Here is a 21,282-nt window from a genome sequence, read left to right as displayed (position 1 = left end):
GCATGCCTGTAGTCCCACCTACTTGGGAGGCTGACACAGGAGAATTGCTTGAACCCAGGAGGCGGAGATTGCAGTGAGCCGAGATAATGCCACTGCACTCCAGCCTGGGTGACAGAGTCAGAGTCCATCTCAAAAAATAAAAATTATGGCCCGGTGTGGTGGCTCACACCTGTAATCTCAGCACTTTGGGAGGCCGAAGCTTGCAGATCACCTGAGGTCAGGACTACAAGACCAGCCTGACTAACATGGTGAAATGCCGCCTCTACTACAAATACAAAAATTAGCTGGAGGTAGTGAGTGGCAGGTGCCTGTAATACCAGCTACTCGGGAGGCTGAGGCAGGAGAATCAATTGAACCCAGGAGGCGGAGGTTGCAGTGAGCCAAGATCATGCCATTGCACTCCAGCCTGGGCGGCAGAGGAAGACTCCATCTCATAAAAAAAAAAATAAACATAAAAATAAAAATCATGGCACTTAAACTAAATTCATAATTCATATTGTTTCTTTATAAATTTCAGTCATTCTTTATAGAGACACTTGTTCTGGGGTGTTTAAATATAGAGGCTCAATGACAGAAAAAGGAATGTGATCTTATACTCTGTCAAGGCATTCTAAGTGTTCCATTTATACTTAGCATGCAGCAACCAGATTTAAAGTTTAAGGAGTTATTTGCTTTGTTTATGAGTTATTCAGAACTTTCTTAAAACCCTGTGGTTGTTTATGGATGTCTTCTAAATGAAAACTACATTGTATATCTGGTTCCTTGCTCCTTTGAAGCTAGAAGGAAAAATCACATTTGGGCCAGAGGTGGTGGCTCACGCCTGTAATCCCAGCACTTTGAGAGACCAAGCAGGGTGGATTGCCTGAGCTTAGGAGTTAGAGACCAGCCTGGGCAACACGGTGAAAACCTGTCTCTACAAGTTAGCCGGGCATGGCAGTGTGTGCCTGTAGTCTCAGCTACTCGGGAGGCTGAGGCAGGTGAATCACTTGAAGTCGGGAGGCAGAGGTTGCAGTGAGCTGAGATCACACCATTGCACCAGCCTGGATGACAGAGCAAGACTCTATCTCAAAAGAAAGAAAAGAAAGGAAAGAAAGAAAGAAGAGAACATGTATGTCCTTTCTACCCGAGATCTGAAAGAAAGAAGAGAAAGAAAAAGAAGAAAGAGCATGTGTGTCCTTATTACCCGAGATCTCCAGAAAGAAGAAAAGAAGAAAAGAAAGAAAGAAAAAGAAGAAAGAAAGAAAGAGAAAGAAAGAAGGAAAGAGAACATGTGCGTCCTTACTACTCTAGATCTCCTAAAACTCCTTCCTCGAGGTATACACTTTTTTTCACCACCCTTTTCCACAGACCAGAACTTGACTTAAAGCCCAAGAAAAGAAGGGCAAACGCATTGCTAACCAGTAGCCCAAATGATTGCCATTTAACCTTCAAAGCCCTGCATTCAATTAGAGTCAAATACAGGCAGCAACTAAGATAAAAAAAATCAGGGGAGTGTTGGGAAGGGACATTTTCCTAGTAGGCCTTCCTTGCTATAGGTGTATTTGGGTGTAAATCCGAATATTAGAGGAAAAGCCAAACCCTACTATGGCCATCGAGACAGGCCAGCCAGGTTGAGCACTGAAAATACTAATCATGTGGAAATAACATTATATACTAACATAAAGAGAATTTGCAGTTTGATTATGACTTAAAAGGAAAGTTACGAGGTATGCGCCCAGGAGACAGTCCCTTCTCCAATATCCTTTTTCCTGAGGTAGAATGGAAGGCCAGCATTTTCCTCCGTTTCCCTTGAGGCTTCCAGATTTGGTCCTGTCATGAATCTTCTTTTCTGTAACTGTAGTGATCTCTTTTTGTCACTGTCAGCCCATCTATTCAAGATATTTTGCCACCTCTTCTTTAGCATCTGGTTCTACCTAGTCTCCTACCCTCATTGATGCATCTAGATTCAAGTTGATTCTTCAGGTTTCAAAGGAAGTATAGAAAAGAAACATTTGAGATACTTGTATTTACAAGAGAAGACTATGAACTTACAGACATGTGCTGACAACTAAAAAAGTACCCTGTGGGAAATTATATATGTATACTTCTGCTTTAGCAACAAGGGACTGCATGGTTGATATTTGAACTGCAATAGTATCTGTGTTAAAGTCTGACTTTTGGAAAATTATAGGCAAAAATGTATCCATTTGTATCATTAAACTTTCTAGGGTTAATACCACACAAATTAACAGAGTATACCATTTTTATAATTAAAAAACAAGAAGAGAGGCCAGGCGAGGTAGCTCACGCCTGTAATCCCAGCACTTTGGGAGACCGAGGTGGGTGGGTCATGAGGTCAAGAGATCAAGACCATCCTGGTCAACATGATGAAACCCTGTCTCTACTAAAAATGCAAAAATTAGCTGGGCATGGTCGTGCATACCTGTAGTCCCAGCTACTCGGGAGGCTGAGGCAGGAGAATTGCTTGAACTCAGGAGGCGGAGGTTGCGGTGAGCCAAGATCACGCCGTTGCACTCCAGCCCGGGTAACAAGAGTGAAACTCCGTCTCAAAAAAATAAAAACAAAAACAAAAAACAAGAAGAGGCCGGGTGTGGTGGCTCCCACCTGTAATCTCAGCACTTTGGGAGCCTGAGGCAGGTGGATCACTTGAGGTCAAGAGTTCGAGACCAGCCTGGCCAACAGGGCAAAAACCCATCTCTACTAAAAACCCAAAAAATTAGCCAAGCATGGCGGCATGCGCCTGTAATCCCAGCTACTGGGGAGGCTGAGGCAGAAGAATTGCTTGAACATGGGACAGAGGTTGCAATGAGCCGAGATCGTGCCACTGCATTCCAGCCTGGACAACAGAGCAAAACTGTCTCAAAACAAAACAAAAAACAAACAAACAAAACCCCAAAAAAAACCAAGAAAAAGCAGCAATGGAGAATTATGACCAACTCACAACAACACTGCTGATCCAGTTTCAGACAGCATACTGTCTGAAAATCATAGGAATTCCAACTATCTGCCTCTGACCATTAGTTGTGGGAGCTCAGCAGTCTGCCAATTATTGTATGGCTGCCAGTCTTACCCGAAGAATTCTGAATTAGAGTCTTCAACAAACCAAGGCCAACTTTCCTATTAGGCACAGTAGATACAGGGCCTAGAGCCAATGATACTTTCAGGGCTCCACAAAAATGTCTTAATTCCTTTTAAAATAAGAAGAAATAAATAATAGTGAATATACCTTAATGAATCTGCCTATATTATATTTTCTTTATCCCAATAGTCATAAAATATATATATATATATATTTTTTTTTTTTCTTTTTTTTTTTTGAGACGGAGTCTCCTTCCGTCGCCCAGGCTGGAGTGCAGTGGCGTGATCTTAGCTCACTGCAACCTCCACCTCCACTTTCGGCATTCAAGTGATTCTCCTGCCTCAGCCTCTCGAGTAGCTGGTATTTACCAGCCTGGCCAACATGGTGAAACTTTGTCTCTACTACAAATACAAAAATCAGCAGAGCATGGTGATATGTGCCTGTAATCCCAGCTGCTAGGGAGGCTGAGGCAGGAGAGTCACTTGAATCTGGGAGGAAGAGGTTGCAGTGAGCCAAGATCACACCAGTGCACTCCAGCCTGGGTGACAGAGCAAGACTCCATCTCAAAAAATAAAAATAAATAAAGGAGAGGACTGCTCTCCTTTAAAAAAAAAAAGCAATATCAATACAATATATTTTCTTGATCCCTCTGTGGGACTCAAGACAGGGGTGCCCCGTTTACTCTGCCATGGGTTTCAAGCTTTTGAGCTTGAAAGTGGGATTTTGCCAGGTACCTACCCCTGTCTGCCTCCTGCCTCTATCAATGTGACTGAGTAAACAAACACACAAACAAATCCTTGACCAACAACTCTACCCATAGGACATGAGTACTCCAGATCCCACAAGAAGCAGAGGAATCTTCCAACGAATGTGGAAAGGGTAGTCATAAAAAGACAATAAAAAAACTGCAAAATTCTTAGAAGAAAATATAGGGGGAAAGCGTCATGGCAATGGATTTAGACATGATTTCTTAGGCCAGGTGTGGGGGTCATACCCGTAATCTCAGCACTTTGGGAGGCTGAGGCAGGCAGCTCACTTGAGCTTGGAAGTTTGAGAATGAACATGATGAAACTCTGTCCCTACTAAACATACGAAAGTTAGCCAGGCATTGCGGCCCATGCCTGTAATCCTAGCTACTCAAAGGCTGATGCAGGAGAATCGCTTGAACCTGGGAGGTGTAGGTGCAGTGAGCTGAGACTGTACCACTGCATTCCAGCCTGGCCAACAGAGTAAGACTCTATCTCAAAAAACAACAGCAAAAAAATAAAAATAAAAAAAATAAATGATTTCTTAAATATGACATACCAAGAAGAGCACAGATAACCAACATAAAATAAAAACAAAATGAACTACATCAAAATTAGAAACTTCTGTGCATTAAATGACACAATCAACAGAGTGAAAAGGCAACATACAGAATGGAAAAAATATTTGTAAATCACACATTTGATGTGATGTTAATATTCAAAATATGTACAATACTCCTACAATTCAACAACAAAAAATTCTATTTGAAAATAGGCTAAAAGCTAGGCATGGTAGCTCACACCTGTAATTCCACCAGTTTGGGAGGCTGAAGCAAGAGGATTGCTTGAGCTCAGGAAATTGAGACCAGCCTGGGCAGCATTTTTTTTTCTGTCTCCACAAAAAATAGCAACAATCTGCCAGGTGCGGTGGTACACGCCTGTAGTCCCAGCTACTTGGAAGGACTAGGTGGTTAGATCTCTTGAGCCCAGGAGATTGAGGCTATAGTAAGCCATGATCATGCCACTGCACTCCAGCCTTGGAAACTGAGCAAGACCCTGTCTCAAAAATAAAAAGGAACAGAAATAAACACAACAGAAAATAATAAATGTTACTGAGGATGTGGAGAAACTGTGTACTGTTGGTGAGAATGTAAAATGGTACAGCCACTATGGAAAACAGTATGGCAGTTTTGACAAAAACTGAAAATAGAATTATTATGTGACCCAGCAATTCCACTTTTAGGTATATATCCAAAAGAAGTGAAGGAAAGCACTTGAACAGATATTTGTATACCTATCTTCTTAGCAGCATCATTCACAATAGCCAAAAGGTAGAAGCAACCCAAGTGTCCATTGAGAGAAGAATGGATAAACAAAATGTATTACATACATTCAATCTAATTTATTTAGACTTTAAAAAGAAAACAATTCTGATACATGCTAGAACATGAATGAACCTTAAGGTCATTATGCTGAGTAAAATAAGCTATTCACAAAAAGAACATGCTGTATGATTCCACTTGTATGAGTTATTTAAAGTAGTCACATTCACCTGGCACGGTGGCTCATTCCTGTAATCTCAGCACTTTTGGAGGCCAAGTTAACTGGATCACTTGAGGTCAGGAGTTCGAGACCAGCCTGGCCAACATAGCAAAACCCCATCTCTACTAAAAATATAAAAATTAGCTGGGAGTGGTGGTGCGCCTGTAGTCCCAGCTACTCAGGAGGCTGCAGCAGAAAAATCGCTTGAACCCAGGAGGTAGAGTTTGCAGTGAGCCAAGATCGTGCCACTGCACTCCAGCCTGGGTGACAGTGAGACTGTCTAAAAAAATTTTTTTAAAAGGTAGTCAAATTTACAGAAGCAGAAAGAATGATAGTTGCCAGGGGCTGATGGTTGCCAGGGGCTGTGGGCAGATGGGGAATTTAATGGGTATAGTTTCAGTTTTGCAAGATGAAAAAGTTCTGGAGATGAGTTTTACAATAATGATATACTTAATACTTGCAACAGTGATATACTTAACACTACTGAAATGTACTCTTAAAAATGGTTGAGATGATAAAAATTTTATCATCCACCCATTTGCACATTGATGATGATAAATTTTTATTTATTTTTATTTATTTATTTATTTATTTTTGAGATAAGTTCTCACTCTGCTGCCTAGCTGGAATGCAGTGGCATAGCCTGGGCTCATTGCAGCCTTCATCTTTTGGGTTCATGGGATCCTCCCACCTCAGCCTATACTATACTACAGGTCATTTGAGAGATGGGTTTCACCAGGCCAGCAGAGCCTAAAAGCACAAAGTGCAGTCAGTGCAACATAACTCCTTCCCCTCAGCTAATTTTTGTATTTTTTGCAGGGACAGAATTTTGCCATGTTGCCAAGGCTCATCTCCAACTGCTGAGCTCAAATGATCCACCCACCTTGGCCTCCCAAAGTACTGGGATTACAGGCATGAGCCACCGTGCCTGGCCTGGTAAATTTTTTATGTGTATTTTACCACAGTTGTTTGTTTGTTTGTTTGTTATGGAGTCTCACCCTGCCACCCAGGCTGGCATGATCTCAGCTCACTGCAACCTCCACCTCCTGGGTTCAAGGAGTTCTCCTGCCTCAGCCTCCCGAGTAGCTGGGATTACAGGCATGAACCACCGCACCTGGCTAATTTTGTATTTTCAGTAGAGACTGAGTTTCTCCATGTTGGTCAGGCTGGTCTCAAACTCCCTACCTCAGGTGATCCGCCCACCTCGGCCTCCCAAAGTGCTGGGATTACAGGCATGAGCCGTTGCGCCCGGCCCAGTTTTTTGTTTTTTTAAAAGTAAAATCCTAATTGAGGCATGAAGGAGATCCAGATTTGCATTGATTTTGTAGAGATATAAATAGAGCACTAATGCTTTATAAGGGCTGGCATGTGAGGTAGCAAAGTGGAGAATGTACAAGGAGAGCTTAGGATGTCGTGTCTGGAGCTGGAGTTTAACTACTGTCCTAAGTTCTGTGACTGTTCTTAGAGCCAGTCCTTTAGCCTGAGTCCCCATAGTGCATTGAACATCCCTATACTGTACCACAGGCCATTTGAGAAGCGAGTTTCACGAGGCCAGCAGTGCCTAAAAGCACAAAGCGCAGTCAGTACAACATAACTCCTTCCCCCTAACACTTTCACTTCTTAGTCACTGTTGTTCAATTATAGTAACTAACAATATTTACATTTTAGCATTTACAAAGCACTTTAGAATATCTCGGGATGTTTACAGTTTTATAACATTTCTTAATATCAAAGATGATTGCCTCCTCTTCATGTTTATAAGTTATTTAGCATATCTTCACACTTCGTCAATTTATTTTACATATGTTTTTCACAGATTTGGTGGAAAAAAATGAGAATTTAGAGTAAAATGAGGAAAATGAAATATTTCCATTATAATTTATTTTTGCAGGACTCTGAGGCAGGTTGGGATTCCTCTTGAACTCCCTCTGAGAATGGTGGATGACCTCTCTGATTTCAGAGGGCTTTATAGGGAACTTCAGAAAGCCAAATCCACAGTCCTAGTGGATGACAAGCGTTTAAAAATATTATGGGAATCGGCTCCCGTTTACTGGAGTGAAAAAGATTAGCTAATCTACGTGAAGTAAATGAGATTTGAAAACTTAAAGCTCAAAAATCACTTAAAGTAAATCGGTATTTGGAGATTAGCACAGCTGAAGTTTCCTCAAGCATTCTGCTAGTGTTACTATATTAAAAAAACAAAACAAAACACACAAACCCATTGACTTAAATATAAAAGAGAAGTGGCTAAAGGTATGATCCTTGTTACTTTGTAGTCTTACCTTATAACTGACTACCTCTTACATGTAAATAGATAGTCAATGTGTGAAGAATAGTTTGAAAAGCACGATTACATCAGTGCTGATAAGCAGAATACTGAAACAGAACCAGGAAAGGCCGAACGTATCCCCAAAGACGTCACTTTAAATGATCATGAAAAGTCCAGATAGAGATGATAACTGTTTTTTGACAGATTCCAATTTTAAGAGTCCAAAGTAAATTCTATTATATATATTTAGCAATTATATATTTTTAGTTCAAAGTAAATATTCTATATTTTTATCTAATGTATATGTGTGTGTGTGTGTGTGTGTGTGTGTATATATATATATTTAGCAAGTTTACTTCCCCCTTTATTTTGAAAAATAGCTTTAGATTTTTGACTATAAAATGTTGCCAAAAACAGAAACTTAAAAAGAACACTGAATAAAATAAAAATATTACATGTGAACCCTAGAGTTTACTTCTGTTGATATAATCTGACATTTATAAACATTCCTGAAGCATGGGTTTTGAGATTTGTTTCTGTCCCTATCTTTGTTCACCCCCTTGTGGCCATGATATGAACAGCTAGGCAGCAAAAAAAGAAGAGGGAGAAAAGTGCACCGCTTGGATAGTAAACCACTTTAACACTTTTTGCAGTAATTAACATATATAGTTCTACATGAAATACATATGTGTCACGGTCTTGGCAGGAAACAAAGGGAACACTCAAAAAAGGTGATTGTAAACTTCATTAATCTTTTCTTGAAGTATGGGGAGTGTTAGGAGAAACTGCAAGGGGTGTGTTACTAGTAGACAGCTCCCATTGGCTGAACCAAACAGGAAGCCAGAAGGAAATGGAACTGAATTTTTGCAGCCCTTAAGGGTCCAGCCTTCCAGGACACAAAGCAGGGTGAGAGTAGAAAGTGATCTAGCTGGTCCGGGCATGGTGGCTCACGCCTGTAATCCCAGCTCTTTGGGGAGCCAAGGTGGGCAGATCACGACATCAAGAGATTGAGACCATTGTGGCCAACATGGTGAAACCCTGTCTCTACTAAAAATAAAAATATTAGCTGGGTATTGTGGCACGCACCTGTAGTCCCAGCTACTCGGGAGGCTGAGGCAGGAGAATCACTTGAACCCAGGAGGTGGAGGTTGCAGGGAGCTGAGATTGCGCCACTGTTCTCCAGCCTGGGTGACAGAGCAGACTCCGTCTCAAAAAAAAAAGTGATCTAGCTAGACAAACTGAGCCAGTCCAGCACAAAATCTTTCTACAATATTTTCATTATAGTTTCTTTTATAAAGCATGAGTCCAAGGGCTACATTATGGGAAAACACATAATTTGGAGTTGAATCTCTATCCAATTCCTCTGGCCTACTTGGAAAGCAGTAGAGATAACAGAATTTCACCTCCCTGAAAACATCACTCAGGCTTTTCTTCTCCATGTAATGCCTACGGGGGTATAAGCCTGACATATGAGAGGTTTGAAGCATTGGATAGTTTAGTATGCGTAGCAATAAGGGAAAGGAAGGCAAAAATGGGGATACAGAGACCTCAGTTGCTGTTCACTGCTGGTCCTTTTCCACCTTTTGTCCTACTGAATAGTAAACTTCCCAGATCCTATCTGAGGTATTGTGATGAGCACTCATTACCTGTTAGTCAAACTGAACAAGTGTCTAAGATACCACCAGCAAAGAGGGGGCACCAAAAATATATGGAAAAAAAAATCAGGAAACTTGGGATGAAGCTGTTTTTATTTCAGCATGTTTCTAAATTTTGCCATTTTTGAAATCATTTTTGAAAAATAAAATTTTATTCATAGTTTAGAAAGTGTGTAATGGTCAGTGGGCTGTAGCACATTATAATCTTTTGTCCCATTCCATTATTTCTCAAATAATCTTTTTATTATGGTTCCAAAAATGCTTACTTCTGCTCTGTTTGGGACTGAAACAAAGGCCTGTCTCAGGGTTCAGCTCAACGTGGGCTGATTTTAAAATCAGGATTTTGAGGCTTTTATCCTTCATGATAACTATCCTTGGCTGAACACATGGCTTTATTCCTCTTTAGCTGCTCTCCATTAATCCTACAATACAACTTAGATTTAATTCACCATATGGCAGAAGAAGGATTAAAAAACCAAGAAGGGCCAGGCATGGTGGCTCACACCTGTAATCCCAGCAATTTGGGAGGCTGAGGTGGGTGGGTGGATCACCTGAGGTCAGGAGTTTGAGACCAGCTTGGCCAACATGGTGAAAGCTTGTCTCTACTAAAAATACAAAAATTAACTGAGTGTGGTGGTGGGTGCCTAGTAATCCCAGATACTCGGACACTGAGGTTGAACCCAGGAGGCAGAGGTTGCGGTGAGCTGAGATTGTATCATTGCACTCCAGCCTGGGCAACTTTGGAATGCCAAGGTGGGCTGATTACAAGGTCAAGTTAGAGACCAGTCTGGCCAACATAGTGAAACTCCATCTCTACTAAAAATACAAAAATTAGCCAGGTGTGGTGGCACAAACCTGTAGTCCAAGCTACTCGGGAGGCTGAGGCAGGAGAATCATTTGAACCTGGGAGGCAGAGATTGCAGTGAGCCAACACAGTGTCACTGCACTACAGCCTGGGTGACAGAGTAAGACTATGTCTCAAAAACCAGCCAACCAAACAGACAAACAAAAAACTGATATATCATTTTTAATTTATTTGCTTGGCAAGATAACATTTGATAGCTCATTGTTGGTGAGGGTATGGAGGAGCAAGCCATCTTACACATTGCTGGTGAGAGTGAAAGTTGCAACAACTTCTGTGGAAGATTTCACAATATCATCAAAATTACAAAGGCACATATTCTTTGATCTAGCAATTCTACTTTCTGCTAGTACTGATTATACTATATATATACACACTGGAAATCACGTGGCAAAAGAAATTCACTTCAGCAAAATTAGGAATAGTACAATAGGACACAATCTTAATGTTGCTCGATGGAGAATCAGTCCACCGGTAAGCTGGAACATTTTGCAGCCATAAAAAGTAATTATGAAGCTCTTTACTAATAAAGGATGACTTCCATGATATATTAAGTAAAAAGAGCAAAGTGCAGAATTGCATTTATGGTATGCTGTGAAAATATATATGTAAAACACAGTACACATTATAGTTATATATAATTAGGTAATACATTATATATTATAGTATATTTTATATTAATACTTTTATTTCTAGAATGTTATTTGTATATTATAAATTAAATAAATACATATTTTGCCTCTTTTTTCATACAACTGGTAGCATACTATATATATGCATATATATGTATATATGGATTTGTTTTTTAATAAAAACTACATGTATTTCTTTTTTTTTTTTTTTTCAGTTACGGGATACTTAAGCTTGCCCCAAGCTGAGTTTAATTTTTTGTTCACAAGACAAAGTAACCCGTCTGTCTGCATTACTGTTTTTTTTTGGGGGGGGGGGGAGGTGATGAAACATTGCTTTTTAAAATGTTGATTTACAATAATCTTACTAACATGAGTCATAAAAAATTAGTCCTAAATAATTATAGCAGAACTTCGTGTCCTGTGCAGGAAAAAAAGTCATGTAGAATTGCAGATTACTTTCCAAGACAAACACATTCAGTCATCTAGCATTTACTCACCACCTACTACCTGAAACCTTATGAAGTTACCCTACACTGAAGAATATTTACCATGTCAAAGGTCTGTTAGATGATACTTGTATTTTATTATAAATTTTTAAATTATAAATCCATAGAAAATTAAAGATTTAAAAATCAATTGTATGAGTCCATTCTCACACTGCTATAAAGAACTGAGACTGGGTAATTCATAAAGAAAAGAGGTTTAATTGGCTCACAGTTCTGCAGGCTGTACAGGAAATGTGGCTGGAGAGGTCTCAGGACACTCACAATCATGGCCGAAGGCAAAGGAGAATCTAGCACATCTTCACGCAGTGGAGTAGCAAAGGGAGCCAGCAAAGGGGGAAGCACTACACGCTTCTAAACAACGAAATCTCGTGAGAATTCACTCACTATCACAAGAACAGCAAGGGGGATTCAATCACCTCCCACCAGGCCCCTTCTCCAACACGTGGAGATTACAATTCGACTTGAGATTTGGCTAGGGATATAGACCCAAACTAGATCATCAATTAACGAGTTCTCTTTCACACCACTACCCACAGTGTTCACTCTAATTTTAAATGTCTCAGAATGTACCCCCCCGTGATGGGTTTAACAACGTCACAGATATTTTCATCACGTGGCTTTTTAAAACTCACTGTGATGGGTTTAACAACATCACAGATATTTTCATTATGCAGCTTTTTTTTTTCTCAATTTATCCCTAATATCCCATTTTCTCCAAAAGGAGCTCTAAGTTTTTCTTCTCTGTTTTCACAGCCACCACCTTGATTCTGCCTCCTAACTTCTTCACACTGGACTTCTTTAATTTCCCCAAGCTTTGCATTTCATAAAGTCCCTAGACCACAGCTATTCTCCAGCATTTCCTTACCCTAATTGACGAATTCATCACCTGTTTCTACTAATGCTTCTCCCAGCCTGCGGAGCACAGACCCACCTGCCTGGCCTTCCACGCCATGCAGCTGAGACCTTTGGAAGGAAACAGTGTTATGGATTAAGCTCTTGCTTTTCTCACGTCTTGTTTCTGTTCCGTTGTCTCCTGACAACCCATGTCCTCGCTGCCAACAACTCACCTGCCCCACAATCTCTCCTTTAATGCTGGTTTTCCTAGCATTTTGGTTGAAAGGACCTTTTGTTATGAAGTGTTGTCAAAACACGCACATTTGAACTACGTTCTGAACCAGATTATTCTTCAAAGACGGAAACTATGAATTTTCCTTCTATATCCCTCTTGGTATCTAACACCTAGATCTGAAACCAACTCTATTCAATCAATGATTATTGATTGAGGGATGACGTCATGGGTTTCTTGAATCGACTTGGGTTGTGTACATCCTGCTGTGCAGATAAAAGGTTCTCAGGCAGGATCTTTCTAATCAGAATAGGGTTGTTCTCTGCACAGGTACAATCATATGAGGAATATAGTAAAATTGTCATATAATTCCACTTTTCATAGGAACTAGCCTTTGCTTCAATTATTCAATTATTTTGATATTTTACATAAATGTCAAAATGTATCTAAATTTTTTGGGAAATAAATGTGTGAAAGGGAATAAAAAATATCTGAAAAATATTTCAGTTCTTGTCTCTATTATGGAAATTTATAAACAAACCAAAAGTAGTCCAAAAAATCAAGAATCCACAAATGTTTCAAAATGTATATCATGGGCAAAAATTCTGGTTTGATTTCTGTGGTTCAAAACAACAAAATGCATTGTAACCTGAAATTTTTTCTTACATGTATACACATAAATACATGTATATTAAAGACATTTGAATTTGAGCATCAGATTGTTTATTTTTTTAAACCATTCTAGTCTTTCACTGACCTACATTGATTCCTTTACATGAAGAATGCAGTGGATATTTGGTAACAACAGTATTGTTTGAAGAAGTTTCCTTTTTATAAAATCTTCTCTAAAATGCAGACATCGTTATGAATAAATGCATGAATGAATAAATGCATCACTAATGAATAAAAAAAATTCCAAGCCATTGAAACATTGGGAAATTTTTAAAAGAGTAAAATTTTGGGGAAAAAAATGCCCCCAAAAAAACACCCCCAGGGTGTTCATTGTTTGCGATAACGTTTTATGGAACTGGTTCTCAAACATTAACATGCATAAAAATCACCTGGAGAATTAACAATACAGATTTCTGGGCCTCCCTCTTAATGGGTGTGGGGCCAGGCCCATGAATGAGCATTTTCACCATATTCACTAGATAACTCTGACACATGCAGGTAGGCAGCAAAAGGCAATTTTTAGAAACACTGATTCATCGAAAGCATCTCACCTTGTACCTCTAAAACCCTTCCAGGCCCGGCGNTTTTAGAGAAAGGGTCTGGCTATGTTGCCTAGGATGATGTGCAATGGCTATTCACAGGCCTACTACCATAGCACGCTACAGCTTTAAACTCCTGGCCTCAAGTGATCCTCCTGCCTCAGCCTCCTGAGTATCTGGGACTACAGGCATGCCACTGTGCCTAGCCTTATTTTTAATGTATGCATTTTTCTGCAGATAATTTACTATATCTGGAAGAATACTCAGGAAAATGGCAACACTGATTGCTTCTTGAGAATTGGGTGACTAAGGAGAGAAGTAGGTGGAAAATTTTTTTTGGAATACCTTTTGAATATTGTACCATGTGACAAAGTCTATCAGATAAAGACCACCGAGGAATACACCTGCAGTCAAAGTTAAGTTTATGAGTTTGCTGCTGTAAAGAAGACTCCACACCAGAGAAACCAAGGATATAACAGTAAGAGAACAGAAAGGAACTTTTACAGGATTTGGGCTTCTGTTGAATGACTGAGGAGAGTCTAGGGAGGCAAGGATCAGCTCTGGATTGAGTATCTCAGCAATCTGTTCAGAGGCAAGAGGAACAAAGTGAAGTCACTGGTAAGTAAGTGGTAATCACTGAAAAAAAGAAAGTTATTAGGTGTTTTACAGGTGTGGTGTGGCCTTGGGAAAAAGTTTTCTGATGGCCTTGCCACTGGCCCTATCTGTATCTAGTAGGTACATCACAGTCTGATTAAAATTAGCACTGATCTTTCCTTTCTCGGTCCTGAGCTGACTTTTGCTTTCTGACACTTGAGTGTCCTATCTATTCAAAAACTAAAGCATATTTTAAAGTAAAAAGAATGAAAGTAGACATTCTCCACACACTTCTTGATCCTAGGTTACCAGTTCCCTGACAAATAAGAGATTTATCTGGCAGACAAGAAAGTCAAATGTGTTTGTTTTCTGAGCAGTTCTGCTCTTTCCAACCATCAGATATGAAGAAATAACTATCTTCAGAAAAAGACAAGGGAACGTACCCCAATGCTGCAGTAGCTGATGCCAGGGAGACTCGAGTATAGGGGTGGCTCCAGGCACCATTTCCCCATCCCCTGCCATGGGCTCAGTACTTGACTCTTGAATCTCTTTTTTCAGTTGTTGTTACTCTTCTCCAGGATGCTAACTCTTAAAAAAGTGCACAGGCTAAAACATGCATTACCCTTAATAGGGATCTGTAGTAGAGACAGCAGTGTTTAGGACCAAGAAAAATCTTAGGCAAGTTACTTTACTTTTCACCATAAAGAAAATGAAAGGACTGGAGCAAATGATGTCTGAAATCTTGGCTAAGGCCCCAAAGATCAACACTGACAGCAAGCAACCCCCCTCCTCCCACTACAACCTTGTTGTTATGTTTACAGTAAAGCAATTATGAGAGGAAGCATAGTGTAGCATCAGATAAATTGTCTTCCAACCCTTTTCACCAGAAAAGGTAACACTTATGTATTTTTCCAGCTATTTGTATGCAGAGACAGTATCTTCTTCCTATTTCCTGTTTAGGAAAAAAAAAGCGAAAGTTCAGCTCGCTGCCTGCACTCATCTAATTTTACATAAACAGGCTCTTTGAGGGTGAAGCAAATCTGATTAATCTTCAATATGAAAATAAAAGATAGGGCCGGGTGTGGTGGCTCACGCCTGCAATCCCAGTACTTTAGGAGGTTGAGACCAGTGGATCATGAGGTCAGGAGATTGAGACCATCCTGGCCAACATGGTGAAACCGCGTCTCTCCTAAAAACAAAAATAAAAATACAAAAAAAAAAAAAAAAAATTAGCTGGGTGTGCTGGCGCATGCCTGTAGTCCCAGCTACTTGAGAGGCTGAGGCAGGAGAATGGCTTGAACCCAGGAGGTGGAGGTTGCAGTGAACCAAGGTCATGCCACTGCACTCCAGCCTGGCAACCAAGCGAGACTCCATCTCAAAAAAAAAAAGCTGGGGAAAGAAAAAAAAAAAAAAAAAAAAAAAAAAAAAACTTTTATTGGAATAAATGGTATTTTTTTTTTTTTTTTTTGAGATGCTGCCCAGGCTGGAGTGCAGTGGTGCAATTTTGGCTCACTGCAAACTCTGCCTCATGGGTTCAGGTGATTCTCCAGCCTCAGTCTCCTGAGTAGCTGGGATTACAGGTGTGTGCCACCATGCCTGGCTAATTTTTGTATTTTTAGTAGAGATGGGGTTTCACCATGTTGGCCAGGCTGGTCTCAAACTCCTGATCTCAGGTGATCTGCCCAGCTCGGCCCCCCAATCTTGGAGTTGTTTCTAAACAGAACTCGTCTCTAATCCTAATGGAACAGATATGTATACGATGATCGGTATTTAATAATTTTTTTGTGTGTGGTAAATTTCAAAGCATGGAACAACACAAAGCGGAACATCACATTCCGCACAAAAATAGCGTGTTTCTTTCCGTATCTTCTTGCCATCTTTGTCATATTGGGAACAGCAAATTTTGCAGCGACCAGTTGGATTCTGTTTCCCTGAAGTTGGTGGTATGCTCTTGGGGAAATGTCTTCCAGATAGACGAAGAGGTGTGACATCATCAGAGCATGGACGACCTCGAAGATGTTGCTGCCCTGGCTTGTGATGCTTTTCCAGCATTCTTTCAATCAATGTCAGTCTGAAGTTTATATGGCTCATGGTATACTCAGGATTGTCTTTCTTGAACAGGATGTAGGAGTTCAGCACTGTAATGTGTAGAAGGTGGTGAAAGAATTTCTTATACCAGACCTTGTGTCTTTTGCGCTCAGATGGATAAGAAGTAAGCATCTGATCAGCTGAGTCCACTGCTCCCATATTCTCGTTATAATCCACAATGACACGTGGCTTTTTAGTTTTCTTTCCATTTCTGTTGTTTACTTCAATCACGGTATCACTGTGGAATGTTGACAACATTGTCACCTCCTTTGTGTCACACCATTTCAGTGCCATAAGTTCACCACAGAATCTGGCTACAGTCGTCCCCTTTGCAATCCTTTTTTTCAGATCATTTGGAATCTGTTTTCTGTTCAAACGAGCTGTCCCAACTGCATCAGTCCTATTTTGATGTAATTCTCTGAAAAGCATGGGAGATATATTAAAGTTATCAAGGAAGACACAATACCCTTGGCCAAGAAGGTCATTGACCAAGGTAAGAACAATGCGTGATGATTTCAGACCATCAGCTGAATCTTTCAAATTCATACCGGGCCCTGTGTGAACAAGTGCATTCCACACATAACCAGATTGACTTTCACAAAGTACATATAGCTTCAGACCAAATCGTACGCGTTTTGTTGGGACATATTGCTTGATAGCTAATGGCCCCTTGAACAGCATCAGTGATTCATCAACTGCAATGTTTCTGTTTGGAGTATATACAGTTGAAAATTTATTTACAAGAAAGTCAAACACAGGTTTGATCTTCTGCAGTGAAATCTGGGCCTTTGATTGACCAGCGGATATGGAAGAATTGTTGACAAAATGCAGGCACCGAAACAAAAGTAAAAATCTTTCACCGGTCATAATTTGCCTGAGGTAAGGGGTATCCAAAAGAGGCCTTGTTGACCAAAACATCTCCAGCTCAGGTTTCTGCACAATACCTTGCAGTAACATTACTGCAAAAAAGACTTTCAGCTCGTCATTGTCAGTGTCTTTCCACTTATCCATTCGTGAAAATCCTTTTGGACCAGGTGGCTTTGAAGCCAACAAGGCAGCTTGGGCATTTGTTTCTCTAGTAATTTTTGAAACTAATTCCTCAGTAAAAAACAGTTCAAAATACTGCAATGGGTCAGTGACATCACTGACATCCACTTTTCTGCCAGGTGTGCCGGTAAAGTCATACCTTTGACGTGGAATCATAGCACGAGTTGACCATTTCAGAGAACGCCTTGAGTCCGTTGATGTAGGGCTCTTTCCATCAGATTCTAAATGGGACAGAGGCCTGAACTTATCATCTTCTAAAGCACTATCTGAAAAATTATCAGAATCGTCTATTTCCGAGAAATCAGATTCATCAAATGAATCTTCGGCCAACAACTGTTCGAGACCAGTATTACCATCACGCATAGGAATGGTACGTTTTCTCGGATTTGACATTTCAGCGATCAAGAATTACTATATTTTGTAAATGGTAATACCACTACTAAAAACAGAATGCTATAAATAGAATGATGTCTTTTGTTTCCAAAGTCAAAATACTAGGACCATGCAAAAATAACAGACGCGAGATATTTTGTGGCAAACGTTGGGAGTAAAGTCGGGACTGTAATCCAGGCGTTATCCCGGCGTCAATGCTGCAGTCGCAGGCACAGCAGCGCGTAATCTCGGGGATAAGGGGAAATGGGTTAAACGCACACAGACAGGAGCCTTTCATCTCATACGTCTTGGGGAGTCTCTAGAAGTTTTTTGAAAGCTCTCTTCTTGATGGTGTTTCTCCTGAAGCCAGTCCCATCATCTTTTACTCCCGTGAGGTCCCTGGCCTCCGTGGCTGCCACAGCAACACACACTTCACTTTCACTTCACGGGCGGTCCCCTTCCTGAGCATTTGACACATGCTCTGCGCACGGCCTTCCAACCCGGAACGCCGGGAGTTTAGGGCAGTACTTCCGCCTTTCTTCCGCCTCGCTGGTAGATCGGCCATGATTTCTTCCCTCTGGTTGGATCCCACAGCTTATGACAGAAACGGGCGCCCACTGATGACGACATGAAGCCGCCAACGGCGGCGGTGGCGGCCGGGAGACAGGGAAGGCTTCCGGGGCTGCCGACCTGAGTGTAGAGCTTCTGTCATGGCGGCCGCTCTGTGGGAATTCTTTCCAGTCCTGCTGCTGCTGCTGTCGGGGGATGTCCAGAGCTCGGAGGTGCCCGGGGCTGCTGCAGAGGGATCGGGAGGGAGTGGGGTCGGCATAGGAGATCGCTTCAAGATTGAGGGGCGTGCAGTTGTTCCGGGGGTGAAGCCCCAGGACTGGATCTCGGCGGCCCGAGTGCTCGTAGACGGAGAAGAGCACGTCGGCTTCCTTAAGTGAGCATCCTGAGGGCAGCGGGAAAAAGTCTGGGGTGGAGGCGGGACAGGGACCCCACTAGGAGCGTTAAGTGTCAGGACGTGACGACGTCGCTCAGACTGAAGGGGAGGGTGCCGCTAACGGTCTATGCCAGGAGACCGGGGAAGGCAGTCAGATGCTTTCCCTTTCTCGGTCCTGTACCTCTGGAATGAGGATGGCAGGCGCTCACCCCCTGCCCTGGTCAGAGCATGGAGTTAGTTATTTTTAACCTTATTTTGGCCCCATATGAGAACGACCATTCCTGCGCCCTGAGGGCAGGTGGACCCTTATTTGTCTCTTGGTTTCTTTTGTATCTCATCTGGTTTCCCTAGAACCTAGTCGTTTTTTGCATTCATTTCAGTCTTTTGGTAGCTTGTTATTATGTAGAAAGATGCGACACAACTGGGAATTCTCAAAACCCAAAGGGCTTCTAGTGACGACAGACTGGGAGGCTAATGTTACTGCTTCTAAAATTAATAGGCACTGAAATCCCTAGTTAAAAGCACTTTTGGCTTTTGGCTTGAGGGTGGGCATGCTGTTCCTTTTTACACTTGAATTCATCGAGGGATTTGCTATATCACACTTGTCATTTATGTGAGACTAGTGTTTCTCTACATTGCTTTCTTCTGTCCCTTAGTGCTATCAGTGGAAGTGGGATTTCTGTCTATATTAAAAGACAGGATGAATTTGTTAGCACTAGTTTTGCAGCAGTTTGCTTTTGAAATGTCTAGGCACACATATGTTCTTTTAAATCTTTCCACCCTTACTTGGAAGGTGAAACTGCAAACTGAAAGAAAGTAATTAGTAAAAAGTGTTTCTTTTAATGGGTTTGTACACCAGCAAATGATATCTGAAAATCAGACAAATGTGGACATTTAAATCTAAATCTGATTTACAGATTTGTTCACATCATGTAAGTGTCCTTGAATGGTAATTCCAACCTCAGATTAATAAATAGTGACAGATTGACAACCAGTATTTTACTGCCATCTATCGTTAATAATCTGGCATTAGGGCATTCTTTAGAGTTTACCCTAATTAATGATGTTTTAATGATAAAGTTCTCATTAAGCTTTAGAAATGAGCCTTAATTGACCATTTGACCACTCTTCTGCTGAATACAGTTCTTTTAAAAAGCACTTAATTTCTGTTTAAAAATAGTATATTAGAAACAAGAAAGAAGGGAAAAAACCCTTAATGATTTAATGTTTTATTGTATCTTTTTTTTTTTTTTTTTTTTTTTTTTTTTTTTTTTTTTTTTTTTTTTTTTTTTGAGACAAGATCTTGTCCTGTCACTCAGGCTGGAGTGCAGTGGCGAGATCATAGTTCATGGCAGCCTTGAACTTCTGGCCTCAAGTGATCCTCCTGCCTCACTCAGCCTCCTAAATAGCTAGCACTACAGGCAGATGCTACCATGTCCAGCTAATTTTTTTATTTTTTGTAGAGACAGAGTCTTGCTATGTTTCCCAGTGTGGTCTCAAACTCCTAGCCTTAAGTGATCCTTCTGCCACAGCCTGTCAAATTTCTGGGATTACAGGCATCAGCCATGGTGCCTGCCATTTTTCCAGCATCTTTGGGAATCATATGATTTATGTTTTTACTAGTAAAATACAATATATAGTAGTTTATAAGCTGCCTTTTTCACCTAACATTTTTGAACAGCTTTTGATACCATTTCATGTTATTTCATTTATATGTAGAAAGGTTGATGGAGAATTGCCCAGTGCAGTGGCTCATACTTGTAATCTCAGCACTTGGGGAGGCTGAGGTGGGAGGATTGTTCGAGCCCAGGAGTTTCAGACCAGCTGGGGCAACATAGTGGGACCCCATCTCTACAAAAAATAAATAATTAGCCATGAGTGGTGGTATGTACCTGTAGTCCCAGCTACTCAGGAGGCTGAGGTGGCAGGATTGCTTGAGCCAAGGAGGTCGAGGCTGTAGTAAGCTGTCATCATGCTGTTGTACTCCAGCCTGGGCTACAGAGCAAAACCCTGTCTCTCAGGAAAAAAAAAAGGTTGATGGAGAACTGATGTGAGGAGTTTATGGTGATAATCTCATTGGAAAAGGGGTACGTAATTTGTATTATAGCTGTTTTGCATGACTAGCACACAGTTTTGACTTACATTTATCCTTATTGGAGGTGGCTTAAGACTTGGTTAATGGAGATAAATGGAATTGGGCCTGAAGACTCCTCGCACCATTTCTTGCTATTATCACAATGTATATAAGACATAATTGATTTAACCAGTCCTCTGTTTATGGACAGGTAGTTTTCAGTTTTTTTTTTTAACATAATAATTTTATATTCTATAGTTTTTTGAACTTCTTATGGAAATTTTCAGACATGCATAAATAGAATGGCATTCTGTTTTGTTTCATGTCTTTTATGTACCTCATTTTTTCTGAAATATTTTTATATGGCTCTAAGCATAATATGATTTTACTTGTAAAAGCATCATTATGTATCTCTAAAACATAAGGACTTAAACAAAAACCATATTACCATTATTGATTCAACAAAAATAATCATGCCTTAATATCATCTAATAGTCTTATTTTTATGTTTCCTCGGTTATCTCAAAAATGTTTTTATGTAATTGTTCTTTCTTTTTTTTTTGAGACAGAGTTTTGCTCTTGTTACCCAGGCTGGA

At 40.6% G+C, this 21,282-nt stretch overlaps 2 protein-coding genes and 1 long non-coding RNA gene across 3 annotated transcripts in view; 1 reads left to right on the top strand and 2 right to left on the bottom strand.

Annotated features, from left to right (window-relative positions):
• Positions 1-466: 466 nt before the first annotated feature.
• LOC119472819 lies at positions 467-15,315 on the bottom strand. The gene is made up of 3 exons (XR_005201997.1): positions 13,766-15,315; positions 4,557-4,560; positions 467-478 (listed from the first exon to the last, which is right to left on the bottom strand). It is a non-coding gene; the product is annotated as an uncharacterized LOC119472819 (long non-coding RNA).
• Positions 15,316-15,920: 605 nt separating this feature from the next.
• Positions 15,921-18,236, bottom strand: PGBD4 (piggyBac transposable element derived 4). Its single transcript, XM_017539546.2, has one exon. It carries the CDS (start codon positions 17,688-17,690, stop codon positions 15,933-15,935), a length of 1,758 nt encoding a protein of 585 aa, XP_017395035.1. The 5' UTR covers positions 17,691-18,236; the 3' UTR covers positions 15,921-15,932.
• A 39-nt stretch (positions 18,237-18,275) lies between these two features.
• Positions 18,276-21,282, top strand: part of EMC7 (ER membrane protein complex subunit 7) — a 19,144-nt gene continuing 16,137 nt past the window's right edge. Inside the window, exon 1 of the mRNA XM_017539491.2 lies at positions 18,276-18,612. Within this exon, the coding sequence (XP_017394980.1) occupies positions 18,380-18,612 (233 nt within the window). The 5' untranslated portion in view covers positions 18,276-18,379. The remainder of the gene's footprint in view (positions 18,613-21,282) is intronic.

Source organism: Cebus imitator, unplaced genomic scaffold (genome assembly GCF_001604975.1).
Source record: "Cebus imitator isolate Cc_AM_T3 unplaced genomic scaffold, Cebus_imitator-1.0 Scaffold119, whole genome shotgun sequence".
Taxonomy (NCBI): domain Eukaryota; kingdom Metazoa; phylum Chordata; class Mammalia; order Primates; family Cebidae; genus Cebus; species Cebus imitator.
The sequence above is the reverse complement of the archived record's forward strand: the minus strand, read 5'-3'. Positions and strand labels throughout refer to the sequence as shown.

Coding starts and splice junctions, on each gene's coding strand:
- PGBD4 (XM_017539546.2), bottom strand. CDS start 17,690: ATGTCAAATCCGAGAAAACGTACCATTCCTATGCGTGATGGTAATACT.